The sequence below is a fragment of the Onychomys torridus genome, chromosome 10 (assembly GCF_903995425.1).
Source record: "Onychomys torridus chromosome 10, mOncTor1.1, whole genome shotgun sequence".
NCBI classification, from domain to species: domain Eukaryota; kingdom Metazoa; phylum Chordata; class Mammalia; order Rodentia; family Cricetidae; genus Onychomys; species Onychomys torridus.
Window position 1 is genome coordinate 90023012 of NC_050452.1, and position 19428 is coordinate 90042439.

At 39.5% G+C, this 19428-nt stretch overlaps 1 protein-coding gene across 2 annotated transcripts in view; it reads right to left on the reverse strand.

Annotated features, from left to right (window-relative positions):
* Nucleotides 1-862: 862 nt before the first annotated feature.
* Nucleotides 863-19428, reverse strand: part of Stap1 (signal transducing adaptor family member 1) — a 41023-nt gene continuing 22457 nt past the window's right edge. Inside the window, exons 6-9 of one of the 2 annotated variants that reach the window (XM_036201120.1) lie at nucleotides 17935-18063; nucleotides 12703-12772; nucleotides 7309-7405; nucleotides 863-1404 (exon numbers count right to left, since the gene is read on the reverse strand). In XM_036201120.1, coding sequence (XP_036057013.1) covers nucleotides 1343-1404; nucleotides 7309-7405; nucleotides 12703-12772; nucleotides 17935-18063 — 358 coding nt within the window. In that variant the 3' untranslated portion in view covers nucleotides 863-1342. The remainder of the gene's footprint in view (nucleotides 1405-7308; nucleotides 7406-12702; nucleotides 12773-17934; nucleotides 18064-19428) is intronic. The other variant, XM_036201121.1, reaches the window with a different exon arrangement.

Below are 19428 nucleotides of genomic sequence, written 5' to 3' on the forward strand. Positions count from 1 at the left end.
TAATACTAACTCTTCATTTAAAAGATAGCCTTCCTTGATTTTGCATATATTCCTACACAGAAATTTAAAATAATCTCAAACTTTATTGTATGTAGTAATTACCTGTGGCATATACTAAAAAGGCAAACCTCAGAAATTCTAAAAGGGAGACTTAGAAGATAGCTCATTAAATTAGTTTACTGGAGCTCCATAACAAATACATGGTTTAAAGCACAAAAAAATATTTTCTCATAGTGTTGATGCTGGAAGACTTTAAATGTCTGGTTGTTCTGTTTTCCCCCATGAGATACTTTTGCCAACATAAATGTCCATTTTCACCTTAGGTCTCATATGGTCTTTGCTCTGTGTCCTAAATTCTCCTTAACATCTTTATAAGATGTTGGAAATAAGAGAATCTTAATCTATTCTAGCCTGCTTGCATTTTTGTTTTTAAGGTGAGAAAAACAAGCTGAATACCCAAATAATTTGAACCACAAATAGGATATAAACCATACCATTTCATTATGAATTACATGATTCTTGAATTTTGTGACCATAAAGTCTCTGAGTTTGAGGCTAGCCTGGTCTACAGAGCAAGTTCCAGGACAACCAAGGCTACACAGAGAAACTGTCTCCAAAAAAAAAGTTTGTTTTCAATGAAAATAAAGAAAGTATGACTGAGATTGTATTTATGATACCTAGTCTGGATGAAGGGTCTGTATTTTTAAAGAAATGAATCACCATAATCAGCATGCATAACATTAAATTTGCAACAGTGGTGTTTATTTTGTCATCCTGTAATGAGCTATGGGGTAGTTTTGAACTAGTAGAAAGATAGTGGCAAGGAAGAACATAAAATCGAGTTGCATTAATTCCATGAACATAATAGCAACATAAGTATTTCTACCAGATGGACATTTCCTAGCTCATTTCATGTCTGTGACCGCCAACTAGATCAATTAAATAACTTACATTTGATTAATTGGTCCAATCAGATTTTACCAAAAACCTAGTTAAGGTTTAGAAAATAAGTAGATTTAGGGGAACTAGATAATCTGCAATGCAAATTGTATATGTGAAATGTATTTCATTGAAGCCAAGGAGGAGCAAAAACCTGGCTTTAGAAAGCAATTTTTTTTCACTTAATATAGAGAATGCATGTATCAAGTTACTCTACAAACAGCTGGTGGTAACCAGTAAATTGGTTTCCTACTGATAAAACAATGAAATTATATGGTACATCGTTTTATTCTTGTGCCCAAACAAGTGACTACGGTCAAGAAAATAGAGATAATGGTCTTTAGAAGAGAAAAATCTTCATTTTGAAAACAATAAATAGCAAGGAGGCAGTTTCCACATTATTTCATGCCTTATGTTGATTTTTCTTAAGCTTCTCATTTCTTTCTTCTATGTTGGGCTCTTGACCTGGAAATTATGGGTGGAAAGTATTGATTAGTTAGTGAAGTGATACTATTAAGACCAAGTTCTTCTCTACTCCCAGCAGGAGTTGATTTCTTGCTTGTTCCCAAAACACTGGTGGTATGTTAGTAGTCTTTATATAATTAGATGTGGCATATCCAGATTTCTTTTAATATTTTTATATCCTCGACCTAAAATGGCATGTATTTTCTTATGCTTTAGCTTAATGTTCTGTATACCTTCCATGCTATATTTTGAAATGACTTTTAAACTGTTAATTTCTGACATTTGGAAAAATAAATTGAGAGAATATCACTTGACTATTATATTTCTATTGCTGCTCTTGCCTCTTGGTATCAAAGAGAAAGCTGGACACTAACATAGGTTAACAAGAGTCAAAGAAAATTCTGGGTTCTTTTCATTATTAAACACATTGACCACATTCCCAGATCTCTGAACCATTAAGTACTCTACAACTCCAATTTCTAGCTCAAGGCAAATTAAACTAAGTGTCCTAGCATCCACAGTGTACCCCAACAAGCAAGTAGATGTCCCAGAAACAATCACCAGGTTCCACAAAGTTTTCTTAAAATTCAGCATTTAGGTATTTGACCATGGATTTTCTCAGGAAGTCCTGTTTTCCTTCTCTTTCTGCTTTTGAAAGTCAAAATATCCTGCTCTGCAGAAGCTTTTCTGGTTGGAAAAGGCTCCCTGGGCCTGTGTAATTCACTTGTTCTCCCTGCCAGTCAAGAACCCCGAAAACAAAGGAGTGCGACCAAGGCTGTTGGGTAGTACTCTTGGTCACAAAGCAAAACAAACCAGTTCAGTCACATAGCGATAATAATCTGCTTGTCTGTCTAAGTCAGCAGCCCATTTTCAGTTATTTTTTTTCTATTGTCTGTTTTTCTTCATTCTTGCTGTCCATAGAAACCAAGAAAATTGTCTCAGAGAACTGAGAGAGTAGGAATTGTTTTTGCATGCTTTTTTCTTTAACTTGTTTGAAGAGACACAGCCCCTAGCTTCCAGGACAGCACTGCTTAAGCTCTCAAGCCACTTGTTTTACCTAGAAGGAAGTGTGGTCCTTAGGATAGCCAGAGCCATCCTAGAGATAAGAACAGGGAAAGACCACCAACTAGTGGTGTATTGGCCATGGCATGGATTCCAGGCTAACCAAAGAGCTCCTCTTGCCAAAGATCCCAGAAGCGGCTCTGTTGTTCCAGATAGAAATCTTCATTTGATATCAAAGTTTTATAAAGATTTCGGTAACATTGAAATAAAAGATGCAGCTAAATGTAAGTAGCAAAGGCAGAAGCATACTTTTGAGTCTGCATTGTATCGGTTGAAGTAGGAGGCCAGGCTCTGGATATATTTTTCTACATGGGAGAAAAATTATTTATATTTTAGGTTTGTTTGTTTTAGAAAGTCTCTCCAACTCTTGTGTGCCTCTCCCTAATTCATGATTTTTGTCTTTAATATTGTTACATGTATATGTGTGTATTTACTGACATATAACTTACTGAGTTCATTTACCTTTGCTAGAATGTACATGTGTCCAAGGCTGAACACTTGGGATTGGACAACATATGTGAAAGCTTCTCCCTGGAGGACACCAATTTTCCCTCTCTCAGTAGTCATTGACCTCCTGTAGCTCTTCATGTCAGGCTCTTACAGAGCTACATGATAAAGACATGGTAATGGTACAAAAATGTGTAGACTGATGGGACAAAGTAGAAGATGCAAACATGAGTGCATAGCTAGAGCCACCTGGTTGTTACTTGACAACAACGCCAAAAACTCAGGTGAGAAGACGGCATCTTCAGTAGATGGCGCTGGGGAAACAGCATCTCCACGTGTCCAAGAATGAAATTAGACATGTATCTATTACCCTGAACAAAAGTCCACTCACATGGACTGCAGACCTCAAAGTAAAACCTGAAACACTGAAACTGCTACAAGGATACAGACATAGTACCCCACACGATACAGGTGCAGGAAAGGACTTGGTGAATAGTATTCCATACTCAGGGAATAAGGCCAACAACTGACAAATGGAGCCTCATAAAACTAAACGGTTTCTATATGGCAAAAGGGCAGCCATGAAAAGGAAGCCCACAGAGTGGGAGAGAACCTTTGCCAGCTAGATATACATAAGAGAGAGGAATAATATGCAGAATATATAAAGAACTTTCCATTGCAAAATGGCCCATGGGTCTGAACAGAAAGTCCTCCAAAGGAAAATAAAAATGGTTAAGAACTATCTCAAAGGGTTTTCAATATTGTTAGCAATTAAGAGTTGCAAATTAGAACTACTTTGAAATTTTGTCTTCTCCAGGTCAGATGGCTAAGATCAACAATTGATAGTAATTGCTGGGGAGGATTGCAAGGGAAGGGGATCCTTCATTCACTATTGGTGAGATTACAAATTAGTTCTGCCACTCTGGAAATCAGTGTATTTGGATTACTCAAAAAGCTAAAACTAAATCTACCACATGACCCAGCTATCCCATTCCACAGATAATTGCTTAGCCATGCCATTGTTGCTCTGATCACTTTAGCTAGGAAACAAACTACATGTTCTTTAGCCGATGAATGGTAGCTGACAATGTGATGCATCAAAGGCTCTAAGAAATAAGCTGCAGTATGGACTGTTGACCTAGCACAAGGTCTTGAGTTGTATAAACCCAAAGCAGCCAAACAAAGGTAACTGACTTGGAGTTTATTCCCACAGCAGTTGGGAGAGCTGCTTCACCCTAGCCAGAATGATTGCCTGCTTGAAACAAGTGCTGCAGAGGCTGGAGAAGGACCCAAAGATTCATGGCAATAACACTCAAAATGCCCAAATGGAACCCCAAACTACTTGGTAAAAAGTTGGAAAATTGACCCGGGTATGGTGGTGCATGCCTTTAATTCCAACACTCAGGAGGCAGGGGCAGGTAGATATTAAGTTCAAGGCCAGCTGGGTCTACAAAGTGAGTTCAAGGACAGTCAGGGCTGTTACACAGAGAAGCCCTGTCTTGAAAGCCCACGAGAAAGAAAAAGCGAGAGAAAGAAAGAAAGTTGGTAATTTTTTGATACACAAAAAGCTAGAGAAATGTAGCTAGCCCTCTTATTCTCCAGGAAAAAAAAAAAAACTAAACTAAACATGCCAATAAGAAAGCAACCAAACAGAATTATCATATGGATTTTAAGGAGCTACATTTGTTTTTAACTTGGGGGAGAGCACTAGAGTTCACATGCAGGGTCTTCCTCTGAGCTATGTTCTCCAGCCTAAGCATAAAGCACCTGCATCGAAGATGGAATAAAAACCATACTGAAACTTAGATGGTAAAGTATTAGAAGTGAAGTCACTTAACAAAAACATAGTATTTCTCATAAGCAAGCACATTTTGGCATATTAGGCAAATCTGACACTTAAAACAATATATTATAATCAAGTAGGTTTAATGTAACATTTAAAACTCTATGTAATTCACCAAATGAACCAACCAAGGAAAAACTATATATAACAGAAAAAGAAGTCACAAATTTTAGCGTCTATCCAAAATATCTGAATAAAATGCTATTCCAACAAGTAGTAATTGCAGCTTCCTTCATTCTGAGATTAGACAAAAAAATGAAGAAATGTACTCTCTTAATTTAGTAAGGAAAGATGGAACTTTTTCCTAAAAAGCTGGGAGCAAAGAAAGGAGGTTTTGGATACTCCAGATAATACAGTAAGGAAAAAATACAGTGTATGCACATTGGGAAACATGAATTAAAGTTAACACTGTCTGTCATATTACTTATCCTATAGAAAAGTCCCAAGAAGCTAGGTGTGGTGGTACATGTCTGTAACACAAGCACCTAGGAGGGGACAACAAGGTCAGCCTCAGTTTCCTATCTCGCTGGAGCCTATGTGATTGACAAAGTGATACTAGAAAAACTGCCCAACTGAATCCAATCCAATTTTCTGCCTCACAGAACAATGAACCGATAAAATGGTTGTTGATTTAACCACTGTGGAGGTGGTTTATTATAGAGTTGAATAGCTAACTGATAGAATTATATCCAGGAATGAGGAGAGTTACAATGGATTTCTACACACTTCAGATTATATTTTAAGAAATCCTAAGAGTTTGGAGAGATGTTATTTTAAGAACTCTTTCTCTCATGGAACCCTAGTAGGTATGTTTTCCTGCATACACACCAGGCAATGCAGTGTGTTGACTATGTGTGTAGTTACATGCCTATGCTTGGGGTCCTGGGTTATGAGAAGTTTTCAGAAGCTAGACAATACACAGAGATAAGAGGAAAGGGGGCTGCAGGAACCAGCAAGTCAAAGAGCAGGTAGAAACACTAAGAGGAAAGGAAATGGTAATTTTTAACAGTATTTCAAAGCCTGAAATCAGATTCATATGGCAGCATATGAAACAGTGTTTCAGACTCAGGGAAGAAGTTTTTAGAACAAGAACCCAGTGGACTGTGCTACTTCAAGAGTCAGTGAACGCCATAAGAGAACTTGCCAAGCAATCTGTGTGACCACATCTTAGAGACACTTTCTCTGCTGAGTGCACAGAGGACCCTACAGAGACTAAGATTGCACTTGATCACTTCCTACAGCTCCTGCAGACTCTGAGCTCTTGTATTGTGTGTGTGTGTGTGTGTGTGTGTGTGTGTGTGTGTGTGTGTGTGTGTGTGTTTGTGTTGTATGTAACATCCAAAGACAAACAGGTATATTTTAAGAACTTAGACTTTTAAACCTGCTGTTGTTTCAATTAGTGAGACCTTGCAGATACACCCCTGGTGCAGGTAGACAAAGTAGTTTTCCTTTATAACATATAGGAAAAGAAACTGTTCTGAATGAAACCCAGACTAGCTGGAGACCCTTAACCTTTTATGTTTAGACTTTTCCCAGTGACCACATGTAGAATGTTGGATAGAACAGGGCAAGATGATCGAGGCTAGCCTGCAGAAACTAGAATGCAAATGGAGTCAATTTAATGAACGTGTGAACTATACTGTTGACATAGGTCTCATTGCTCAGTTTAATGGACTACTACCTACCACTGTCTTAAAGTTCTTCATTTATGGAAAAGGAGGCCACCAATTTTGAAGCTGCCCCAACTACAGTTTTTGTCAGTAATTCCTCATCACCTCCTCACTCCTATGACCTTGCCATCTGACTTCTTTACCTTCAGAGCAGAATAGCATTATATCAAGGTCATTTACTGCTGTGGATATCACTCTGTATAAATAAAATGCTGATTGGCCAGTAGCCAGGCAGGAAGTATAGGCAGGACAAGCAGAGAAGAGAATTCTGGGAACATGTAAAGATACCGGTAAGCCATGAGCCATGTGGCAACTTATAGATGAATAGAAATGGGTTGGTTTAAGATATAAGAACAGTTAGCAAGAAGCCTGCCATGGCCATACAGTTTGTAAATAATATAAGTCTCTGTGTGTTTACTTGGCTGGGTGTGAGCATCTGCAGGACTGGCAGGTGACAGAGATTTGTCCTTACCATGAGCCATGCCGGACCAGGAAAACTCTAGCTACATACCAAGGGGCCAATCCCTACAGCCTTTGCTTACTCTCATGCATTCTACCCAGCCTCAAGCATCTAATACTTTTGTGGGCTCATCCTGTTACATTTCCTATTTGCTACCCACGAGTCTATATCGTTTTGCTTTTCTATTGTCCCTGAACTTGTTTGAGAAAGGCAAATAGAATGGTGGAATGATGTTAATAATCACAATGAATACCTCATAGACTATCTGGAAGGAGATGCTTCTCTCCCCTCCCTGCCTCCAGACTCTGACAAAGATGATTGCCAAATGGGGAGCTTTAAATTTTGAAAGTTTAGTTTGTACCTTGGCATGTGTGGGGTTTTGTTTTGTTTTGTTTGATGTAGCAGTAAAGTGAAGGACATACCAAGATTGTCATCAGTTGAATGTATAAATGGTCTCAAATTCCCTCGAGTCTCCTTCACAAAATAATCAATGACGCTGAAAAGGTTTGGCAGTGCTACCTGTGTAAAGGAAAGTAAGAAATGGTTCAGTGCCTGGCTAAAAACAAATAAGAGATGATCCCCTGCAGTTTAGCAGGGATTGTTGTGTATTTCCTGACCTCCAGACACTCAGGTCAGGTAGGCATCATATTTCAATAACTTGCTGGACAGCCAGGATTTTCTTAGCCATGCCTGTTTTTTTTTCCTCCTTTTTAAGGACTATGTGGCCATTCTTTGGTGAGGAAATGCTCCTTTAGCATTGGGTACAGTCTGATGAACAATATTTAGGTACTTTACCTTCCCACAATTAAAACAGAAAGATGATTCAATTTAAGCTAATTTCTCCCTTCCTGAAATTGGAACTGCAATAGACAAACAAGAAAAAGTGGCAGCTCCATAACTAAATGTTTCCTCCTTCCTAAGATTTGTTAGCCTTCAAAATGTTTATAATAAGAACCTTCTATAATGTAGAAACCCACAGAAATTTCCTAGTAAGAACTTACTCAGGGTCCAATAGTCTGAGCTTGCTTCACCCAGCAGGGCTGCGTAAGGGGATGATTTGACCATGGGTGTAGTTACCTGGTGTTTGGAAGAGTCTACACCTGACTGTGTGTTGTGCTTTGATCTTGCAGGGGAAGGCCTTTTGCCCCTCCCTTTGGCATTGTTAGAAAAAGCACTTTTGAAGAGACAGAAGGGGCTGGTGGATTTTGATCCAGGTCCTCCTGAAGCTCTCCTGTCTCCTCTCTGCTATCTTTCTATCTAAAATGTTTTGTATTCCTCTCTCCTCCTCATAGGAACCCTTCAAAAGAAGAGAGCTGGCCTCCCACAGATGGTGCCAGAACTAAGGACTTAGATGCAGAGGAAGTGAGTGGGGGAGGGAGCACCACAGAAGCAGCTGGACATGTCTGGTTATGGATTATGAAAAGGTTAGGTGGTGGTATTTTATTCCTCAGGAGCAAAAGCTGTATATAGAAAAATTAGGCTTCAGTAAGTATCTCTCTCTGTCTAGGTTTCTTTCTTTCTCTCTCAATTTCTATCTATTAAATTAGGAAAAAATACAAGGCTTAGTTATAGGAGCATTGTGTAAGAAGAAACTTAGAGTAGGAAATAGCAAGCAGATGTTTGAATATTCACTTGTAGAAAAGCAGAACAACAACAAGTACAGAGGGTCTTGGAGTTTGTAGAGGAGCTGTGTCCTTGTTTCTCTGACAATGGCACTCTAGGTGTAGACTTTCCAGGGGAGAATTGGAATTGAAATGCAAAAATATTATAGGGAACATTGGCTGGAAAAAATTTCAGTGAATGCTTTTGGCCTATGGGCATTAATTGGAGACAACTTAGAGCTGAGCCCTGAGTGGCAGGGGGCAGTATTCCCTGAGGTGGACATGGTGGGAACAAAACACTCCACCCCACTGGAACTGCCACTTGATGAGAACACTTGTACAACATCATTCAATCAGGGTTAGTTCTCTCTTGGCCATGAAGGCAAGTTTAAAGAACATAAGTCTTGAGATGAGACAAGGGGGGAAACTAAAGGGCTTGAAAAACTTAGTCATTTCTCTTTCTCAACAACTGGAAGCTCTTCAGGTCTCTCCTTCCCAAGTCTCTCTTCCTTCTATGGGGGCAGAATTAGACACACCTCAGTGGGGGGGGGTCATCTATCAGAATGAAAAAGCTGTCCATAATTGCCCTGGCACAAAAACCTCCCTGAACATGGCAAACCCTTGATGCCAGTGCTGAATCTCCTCTCCAAGCCAGCATTCAGGAGGCAGCTAGCAGAGGGAAAGAGATGCAAGGCTTTCAAATGCTCCCCATAATTGACAGCCAGATGCCGATGGTAACATAATGAAACCACAGTTGTTTCACTCTCATAGTGGCTGGGTTTCCTCCCAGAGCCAGGGCTGCTTGAGAGCCCCCCCTCCACGACTCATAGCAGTGGGAGAAACCTTTAGCCCCTGGGGTGAGAGGCAGTTGAGAGCACTAAGGACTGAGATTGTAGAAGCCTGAACAGAGCTATCAGGTAAAGCCGTGCAGTTTCTGTTTGCTGGCTGTAAGAAAGTCTCTTTTGAAAGGACTTTTCCCCAGCCAGCTAGCAGATTTTGCCTGCCCTACAGCAGGTTTTTGTCTAGGGAAAGCTAACTGAAAATGCCTCTGTGGCTGAGAGTGAAACTTCAGAGCTACTTGTTTGAACTTAGTTGAATTGTTGCATTCAGGGGAACTGCAATGAATTTGGGAAAAGGGACTGCCCCCTGGCTGTTGACTGCTGCTGGGCACACTCACACTGGTTCTGGACTGGCTAGGAGGGGCTGGTGGGGAAGGTGGCTGGGTGTGGGGAAGCATTGTCATCCTGAGTATTCTAGTCCCCTAGCAGCAGCACTCACCAAAACCCCAGCGTCAGAGCGCTGGATACAAAGAATCTAGAGCCACTGACCACTGATGAATTAGGCTCTGATTTCAAACTTTCAGGAGATTTTTTAAGACCATAATTAGAACTGACTTTTCTGAGCTTTTGAAAACTGTTAATTCACTTTAGTTAGTTCTCTCTTGACTAGATCTCATTTAGCTGTTTGCTAAAGTTTGCAAAGTAATCCTATAGAGAGGTTGCTTTTGAATGTAAGTTTGAAAGAATTGTAAATATGTATAGTAATATTCATGCTAGAATTATGTTAATCTGTTGATATTAATGAAACATGGCTTGGTGAAGCTAAGGGAGTCTGTGTTTGATGCAGTTGCATCAGGAATTCATTGATTTATTTGATGTATTTGCAACAAGAGTTTATTGACTTTTAAAAAGGGTTTGGCATAGCTAAAGCTTTTATAGACATCTTAGACCCATTCAAATTGATGTGATGCCTTACTCAGCCTTCATGCAGGGGGGAGAGGCTAGGTCTGGCCCCACCTTGGGATGCCAGCCTGTGTTGACTATCCAAGGTAGGCCTTACCTTCTATGAGGAGGGGATGGGGATGGAATCGGGGTAGGTGGGGGGATCAGGAGACAGGGAGGGAGGAGAAACGGGTTGGTATGTAAAAGGAAAGACAAATTTTTAAATAAAAAATTATTTAAAAAAAGACATTCCATCTTTATCACCCTTTACTACTTTATTGGGGGTTGTAGCAGTCCTATGGACTGCTGTGGTTGTTTGAATTATTTGCAAGCTCTTAGTAGGGATCTGAGTCAGAGCTGAGTTAAGCTCTGTATTTCCCCCTGCCAGAGGCTGGTAGTCAGGGATGGGCAATGTTCTTCTTGCTAGCTTCCAACCTAAGAGAGAGTATACTTGATGGAAAGTATATCTCAAGGATGGATAAGGTTGACTAGGAAAGAAGAATGACCTAAGGCAGGCACAGTCTATCTGAGGTGTCTGAGAGACCCTTTATTATATCAAGAAGGGGGAGCTGTAGAGACTCACAGAAGTTTCTTAGTGAGAACTTACTCAGGGTCCAAGAATCTGAGTTTGTTTTACTCAGCAAGGCTGCATAAGGAAATATGACCACCAGGTGTTTGGAAGAGTCTACACTTGGCTGTGCAGTATGCTTTGATCTAGCAAGGGGGAGATCTTTTGTCCTGCCCCTTGGCATTGTTATAAAAAGCCCTTTTGAAGAGACAGAAGGGGTTGGTGGATCTTAATCCAGGTCCTCCTGAAGCTATCCTGTGTTCTGTCTGTCTCCTCTCTGCTATCTTTCTATCTAAAAGTTTCTTATTCCTCTTTCCTCCTCATAGGAACCCTTGAAAAGTTGGGAGCTGGCCTCCACAGATGGTGCCAGAATTAGGGATTTGGGTACAGAGGAAGTAAATGAGAATAGGAAAATCCTGCAGAAGCAGTTGGACATATCTGGTTATATATTATGCAACCTGGTTGAAGGCTGGGTAACAGAGGAGTCTGAAAGTTGGCAGAACTATCCAGGTTGTCCATTTTCCTTATACTGTGGACTGGAGAGGCTACGCACAAGGAATCCAGGTCTCCATTACAAAGGTGCACTAGGTACATTGTTCCTCACTGAAACCACTTCTGGCCACTTAGTTTTATGGATACTTGTAGTGGATAGCCATCCCAGCTTTGGCCAGGAAGTTCCAACTCCCATTGAGGCTTTGGTAATGGTCACGCCCACAAGGCAGGATGGAGAAGGAAACGGAAGACGGAGGAGGATCGAGAGGAGAGCACATGCTTGGTTCCGGGACCCTGGACGTTGGAGGTAGACCGAGCAGAGTTCTCCAGAGAACACCGCCAGACTGCACTATACCTTTGCCAGACCCTGCAACCTACCCCTTCATTGTAAGTTACCCCACAAAATAACCTCCCTTTTAACTATGTGGAGTGGCCTAAATAATTTCACCATTAGATACTCCTTCAGCAACCTGGTCCTCTGCTTCCTTCAGTAGAACTTTGCTTACAAAACTCAGTTGGAGCCAGGCCTGGTTAGTGCATACCTATTGCCCCAGCACTTGGGGGACAGAGGCAAGAAGATCTGGAGTTTACAATGGGCCAATATACATAGCTGGATCCATAGATGTGCATCTGAGAAGTTCTGGAGACATTCTTGACTGAAGTGAGCTATGTGAATCAGTGTCTCTCTGAGACTTATAGTCAAAACATGAGAAATTCTACCTATACACTGCTATACAATGTGCCTGGAGAGACAAAAGAAGGTAATTTTAAAGAAATACAGGCCACATCACCACATTTTCAAGGGTTGAGACTAGTATAATGCCACTTTACTCCCCTGGATGATAGGCATAACAATATCTACCTCATGGAAATAGAAAAGATTAAATTGCTTATGTAAATTACCTAGTGGTGTGCCAGACACTGTGCTGGAGGATGAGATTACCCATCATTGGCTCCATGATATAATACCTAAGCTTGAAGAGGGGTTGAAGACAAGAAACCAGGCCTTCTGGTACACTGCTGTTAAGAGGGCATTGTTGGACTTCTGCGTGGTAGGTATTAGAGGACAAGACACTCAGATTGCTTCTCTTTAGATAAAGGCTCATTTGAATATTTGTAAATAGAGGACATTATACAGACAACTTCATAAAAACATTTTTCTTTCTCTGAAACAATTATATTGAGTAATCATTTGCAGAGAAAGTAAACAAAACCACTTTTAGATGAAGGTTATCTTCCAGTCAATCTCACTCGACTGTTTTTTAAGGCTCTCACCCTTCCTGTCTTACCTAGAGTTCCTTATCTCCCTTTTACAATCACTGTGTCTGTTCCTGAAGAAGACTTCTGTTTTCCCACTTTTCTCTGGAGTCTATAAAGGTAGGTTTGGAAGGCAACAGGAAAAAGTTTATCAACAACAAAGAGATGGCTACGTACAGGCTTTTCCAGTTCGATGGTGTAGTTCTTTCCAGTGCTCATCACTTTGTAGTGCTTGATTCTTGGCATTCTAAAATGAAATACAGGGTTGACCTCACTTTAATTATACAGTTGAGTCAATGCAAACTTAATGAGTATAGAATGAGCTCTGTGTAGTAAACCTGTACATCTACAACTATAATTTAGGGTGGAGAATCCTGTTTTCTTCATTGGGATTACTATATCTCTTTGAGGCAAGTGGAAAAAATAAGAGGCATATGAAATCTGAGTCACTACACGGGTAAATGAGAAAAGAATAGATAAAAATAAAAACTAAAACTCTCTCAGTCAGTAACCTATAAAGTAGACCTACAAAACATTATGAAAAGGTAGGGATGTAGCCCAGTGGTTCAGCACTTGTCTAACATGTATAAAACTGAAATAAAATAAAATCAACCCAAACCAAAAGAAATGAAAGAAATCTTCTGTGGGGATTTATAAGTTAAATAATGTACCCTCTCTACTAAAAGAAAAGTAAAAAGAACTACTGAAAGCAAATAGCTTTATACTCCACCTCATCACTAATACCACCAAATAGTCCCCTGCAGCTGCCACTGTGCTAGTTCAGATGCTATCCGACATTTCTACTAGCATTGTGGATGTCTTAAAGACAAGAAAGGTGTTGGGTTCTCTGTATCAGGTGAGTGAGAATGCAAATACAGCAAGGGCATCTTCAGGTCTTCCTGTTTAGATGTATAACACACTAAATTGTTACCACCCCAGATGGCAAGATTTTGTTATGAACTGCTTCAGAACAAGAAATCACATTGTGTTCTATCACTGTATTCCACCATTATAAACACAGCACTTATTTATAAAGCCAGATTTAACAAAATTCGGAGTTCTTCTCCTAATGTTATCTGCTGTGATCTAAGAACCCGTGATGAAGACAGAAGTCAATGTCCATGGCAGTTACTTTTGGATAGTAGCATGATTGTCTTGAACTTATTTGGTTCACATGGCAATGGTGTTTAACTCAAACTTTTCCTAATGGTGACAAGTTAACAGCATGTATTATGGTGTCATTTATCAGAATGGCAAACTAATTCAATATTTGCCTCATATTCAAAAGCTAAGGAAAATTATTCATCAGGTTTAACTTGTCTACAGGGCCTTTTCACCTTCCTTTTAGAACCACAACTTTCCCACTTCCACTTTCATATTCCATGAGGGCTAAACCGTATGACAGTTGTCCTCTTCAGTGACTCTCTCATCCATCATTACATCCAAATCTCTGCTCCACTGGATACCACATTGGAAAGCAAATCTGTAATGGCAATGTCCTACTTCAAAATAGTGGATAAACTTTAGCCAAGCTTCTCCCTTCATAAGAAATATTCCCTAACAATTAAAGGTCATGAATTAGTTACAGACTGGCAGGGAAAGAATCTCTGGACAGAGAGTGTCTTACTTGTGCCTGATCAAGATGGTTGGCTCTGACCTTATTGTTACCCTATCAGGAAAAGATCTTTGTAACCAGAAAGTTACTGTTGAAAATGCTCTTCAATTTCAATTAGAATTCTTGTATCCTGACAATAAGTGACTGCTACCCTTTGGGAGATTGATAGGACTGTTGGCTTAAATTCTGTTTCTGTCATATGTGCTCTCTAAATATTCCCCCCACCATGTGTGAGAGTGTGTGTGTATGTGTGAGAGAGAAAAAGAATGTGTGTGTATTTGTGAGTGTATGTTGTGATAGATAGTGTGTGTGTGTGTGTGTGTGTGTGTGTGTGTGTGTGTGAGAGAGAGAGAGCATGTATGTGTTTTCAGTCTACATAATGGAGATGGTAAAGGTTTACCTCTTAGGGCTATTGTGGGCTAATACTCTCAAAGCCCTTAGTACAGTCCTTGACATATTTAAGCACTCACTGATTTATGCTTATTTTATCTGCATTTACAATGTAGATAATATTTATTGTTTTCTGCCAATCTAGTTTATGAAGCATGGAAAATACTATTTGTCTCAATTATTCTTTGTGCCTGTAGGAAATATTTGTAGCACTTAACACAAGGTACAAAAGGGTATCATATAATGGGACAACATTTGTTGGTAGTAGCCATCACAGCATATAATCAATTCATGGGCAAGGTGTGAGATGAAGGCAGACAGAGGTCAGTAGAAGCCCTTGGGACTTTCGAGTAATGGGACTAAGTTTTGAAGTCAAAGGTGATGCAGAAAAACAGTGGCCCTGAAGTCTCATAGGCTTTGTCTCTCTTTGTAGACTGTACTTTTCTTCCAATTTTTGTTTTGTTTTGCTTTGCAAAGTAAAAGACAAAATGGATAAAATTAACTGTGTAAAGCATTCTGGTTGTGATATCAAAAATAGAGTAAGAGATGTGGTGGCTCACACCTGTGATACCAGCACTTAAGGAGCCGCGCCAGAACTACAAGTCAACCTAAGTGAAGACAGGAAAAGGGGAGCTAGTCTTTAAAGGAAAAGAAATGCATTAAGTGAGGTTCTAAATATGTTTTCTTAGTTTCTGATCTCAAGTTTTGCAAAAGAATGAATTTGGGGTAAAAATTTTCTACTTCCTCTTTACTAATAATGACTTACTTGACTATAATGCCAGCATGGCACCTAGGCAGGATAACTTCAAGGGAAAAAAAAAGTGAGGTTTGTTGCAAAAATAACTTTCTGTCTTATGAGTTCACCTGCCACTGAGCTGGTTAAAGACAGATGATGCTCTGCTCTGAGAGGAATCACCTGATGATTTGGCACAGGCAAGCTCTGTTTACTCCCAAGGGCAGCCTTCCTTCCTACAGCTGATCTGTAAGCACATGGGGGGAAATCACTTTCAAGTTCTGCTTTGTAAACCACTTTGTCCTTCCCAGCTTGTGTTTACCAGACTCACTCATCAACTCGCATGGCTGAGCATTTCTCCCGAAACCACCCTGAAAGAAAATGAGCTTGTTTTGTGGGAAACACAGGTGTTTAACAGTCCAGATTCCTGCCAAAAACTTTACATTAAGCTCTACTCTATTAGCAAGGCACAATTCAAATCCTCTCTCAGATAGCTCTCTTTAAAAGTCAAGTGACATATTCAGTAGAAGATATCAACCCCTGAGAGCAGGCTTGAATTTTCTGCTTTGTGTCTCCTATTCAAGGAGCGAGTGCTTTTCCAGGGTTCAGGACTGCCCAAACTTGAGCTGAAAAAAGGCCAACACCATTGTACATTCCAAAGTGTATCAGGGGATAAACCCAGTAGGCCTCAACCACAGAGAGTTATAGGCAACTGAGGAAATCTTTGAGTGGGAGAAGTGGTCTTCCCAAGGGAAGAGCACACCATTTGGTTGTCTTGTGCCAAATGATCAGCCTTGAAAACATACATGAAAGTAACATTATACAGATTGAGCAGATTATATTTAGGAATATATATGTGTATATGCATGCAATAACAATTAGGAACATTTATGGTATATTTATATGTTATATTTAAGAACATATATATTTATATGCATGCAATAACAATTAGTGAAATAAGAGGCTTTGAATATGAAGGAGAATGGAGAAGATTGTATGGGAGGATTTGGAGGGATAAAAGGGAAGGGAGAATGTTGTGATTATTTATATTTCAAAAAAAAAGACCTGTGTTGGCCAAAAATATTCATTGGCAGCTATAACCTGTACTTCTTTTGAGATCCCTGATTAAATTATTAATCAAATAAATTGTAAATTAAAAAATATATAATATTTCATGAATGTGTTGCTAATGTTCAGCTCGTAAAAGCATATGTCGTTATAGTATATTCTATAAGCTAAAAAAAATTCTAGTATATAACAAGTTGGAAACATAAGGAATCCACAAGAAGGTTGACAATTATTCACAGGGGAAAAATACAAAAATACATAGAGATACACATGCATATTTGGGAGCACTAGGATCTAACTTCTCACCTAACATTCTTGTCACCTGGTTATGCCACTCTAGGAAGACAAGGATTTATTTATATTAACTGGCAAGCAAATAAAGCTTTGGGACCATGGCTCCCAATAGTAATTGATTCATACTACCATGATTTTAATTTTTTCTCTAAAATATATTTACTTTTTACTCTGTTTACCTACTGTCAATGTCTTTATATTCAATCTATTTAGAATGACAGCTATTTATGAAATAAATTGGTAGATTTATTGGTAGATGCATTATAGTAAATAAATAGAATATGATCCTAACAAAGAATAGTAAATTCAGAAAAATCAATGTTCCACTTATGTTTTTGATAAGACATAGTCACTTATTAAGTATTTAAATGTAGGACAGAAGTTTCTGTATTTTACATTATATTGTCAGTTGTGGCAGTTATCTAAACCAGAATCTCTGTTAAAAATGCAGAGATTTTTATAGACTTTGAAAGTTGGAATGGCCTTAGAAGGTCCAGCAACTCTAATTATGTATAAAATTATTTTGTGTGTATATATGTGTGTAACTACACATGTTCATGTGTGCACTTACTTGTGGACTCCTGAGATCAACCTTAGATGTACCCTCAACCTTCTTTTTCAGACAAGGTGTCTACCTGGCCTGCAGCTTGCCAAGTAGGTTAGTGAGCCCCAAGGATCTGCCTGTCTCCACCTCCCCACTGCTGGAATTACAAGCATATATCATCATCTTCCTTCCTTCCTTCCTTCTTTCTTTCCTTCCTTCCTTCCTTCCTTCCTTCCTTCCTTCCTTCCTTCCTTCCTTTCTTCCTTTCTTCCTTCCTCCCTCCCTCCACCCTCTCTCCCTCCCTCTGCCACCTCCTCATATATTCTGGAGATTGAACTCTGGTTCTCACACTTGCAAAGTAAGCACTTCCCTGAGTAGCTAGCTCTTCCGCCCTGACTCTTACATCTAAGTAATACTGGCTTTATCAAACATAAACCATTTTACAAATATGTATAAACTTTAGCAGGAGGCTCCTCAGTAGGCCTTTTTATAGGTAAAGTATGCAGGCACTTTCTGTTTCCCAAACAAGAGAAGTGTTCTGCTTCTGGGCATGTCAGTTAACTGAGTTGCTTTTGTGAACACTGTATATTAAACAATAGCAATCTCAGACCTGTTCTCTTTATTATCACTAAGGAGAGAGATTTGCTTATGTCACACTGCTTCTCATGAGTGTGTTTATATTTGAAGCCCTAACAGAGAACATAACAGGTGCTGACTGGAATACCGTACTCTTAACGGTATGATAGCCAGATTAACTGAACATACTCGATCTCCTGCCGGATAGTGATGGAGTAGTTTTTACTGTCACTACCAGGTCTCAGGATCATATTTCCCAAAGAAGGATTCTTCTCCAGCATCTCAGTTGCTTCTTTGCGGGTAACTGCATAAAAACATCTACAAATGTGAGATAAAGAAAGAAGTTCTTTTTTAAGCTGATGAATATCATTACTTGAAAATAATGCTACCTAAACACCTTGAGAGATACAGAGTTATCTTTTAAACAAAGAGATCATGAAAAGCAATCTACTAATCCAGGCATAACCATGATCACCATTGAAAACGTATGACGACTCTTAGCATATCCCCCAGTCTTAATTCACAACAGGGGCTGAGATTAAATTGTTGGTGCTTTGTGGTGGTATGTTGTGTACCCCAATAAAGCTTGCCTGGGGATCAGAGGACAATACCAGCCACTATATTAAACATAGAGGTCAGGCAATGGTAGCACACCCCTTTAATCCTAGTACTAGGAAGGAAGGAAGGAAGGAAGGAAGGAAGGAAGGAAGGAAGGAAGGAAGGAAGGTGGCAGGGCACAAAAAGGTATATAAGGCATAAATAAACAGGAAGTCTCTCTCTGGCTGAAGATTTTGTAGAGTTAAGAATGAGGCTGGCTTGTTCTGTTTCTCTGATCTTTCAGCTTTCACCCCAATATCTGGCTCCAAGTTTTTTCTTTTTTCTTTCTTCCTTCCTTCCTTCCTTCCTTCCTTCCTTCCTTCCTTCCTTCCTTCCCTCCCTCCCTCCCTCCCTCCCTTCCCTCCCTCCCTCCTTCCTTCCTTCCTTCCTTCCTTTCTTTCTTTAATTAATAAGACCATTTAGCAATTCATGTTACAATGCTTTCCTTTCAGGACTCCAAAATGTCCCAAGACTCTCTTTGGGGGTCTATTTTTGTTATTAATCTATTCATTTGTTTTGAGATAGGGCCTTGATTTGTAGCCCTGGATGGCCTGAAACTCACCATATAAACAAACTATTCTATCCTTAACCTCAGAGATCCACCTGCCTTTTTCTCCCAGTGCTGGGATTAAAAGTGTTTGCCACCACAGCCTAGTTAGTGGGGTTCTACTTTAAGACTATATCTGAACTGACTGCATCTGGTATACTTTGTTGTTTGTGGGGTTTTGTTTGTTTGTTCATTTGGCATTTTGAGACAGAGTTTCTCTGTATAGCCTTACAGACCCAGCTGTCCTAGAACTCAGAGACCTGCCTCCACTTGCCTCTTGAGTGCTGTAATTAAAGGCTTCCTACCACTCTTGGTTATAATTTGTGTTACAATGGCACCAGTAGTATTTTTAGACACAAAATTAAGAAAGTAAGCACTTCCTGTTTTTATAATACATTTAGTGAAATATAATAGCCATGTACAAACTTCATAGAGTATCTGATACATCCGAAATGTTAGTGTAAATATCTTAAAGTGTGACAAAACTTAGTTTTAATTGTCTCTTTATTTTTCTGTAATAAACATATTGCTTCTTGTAT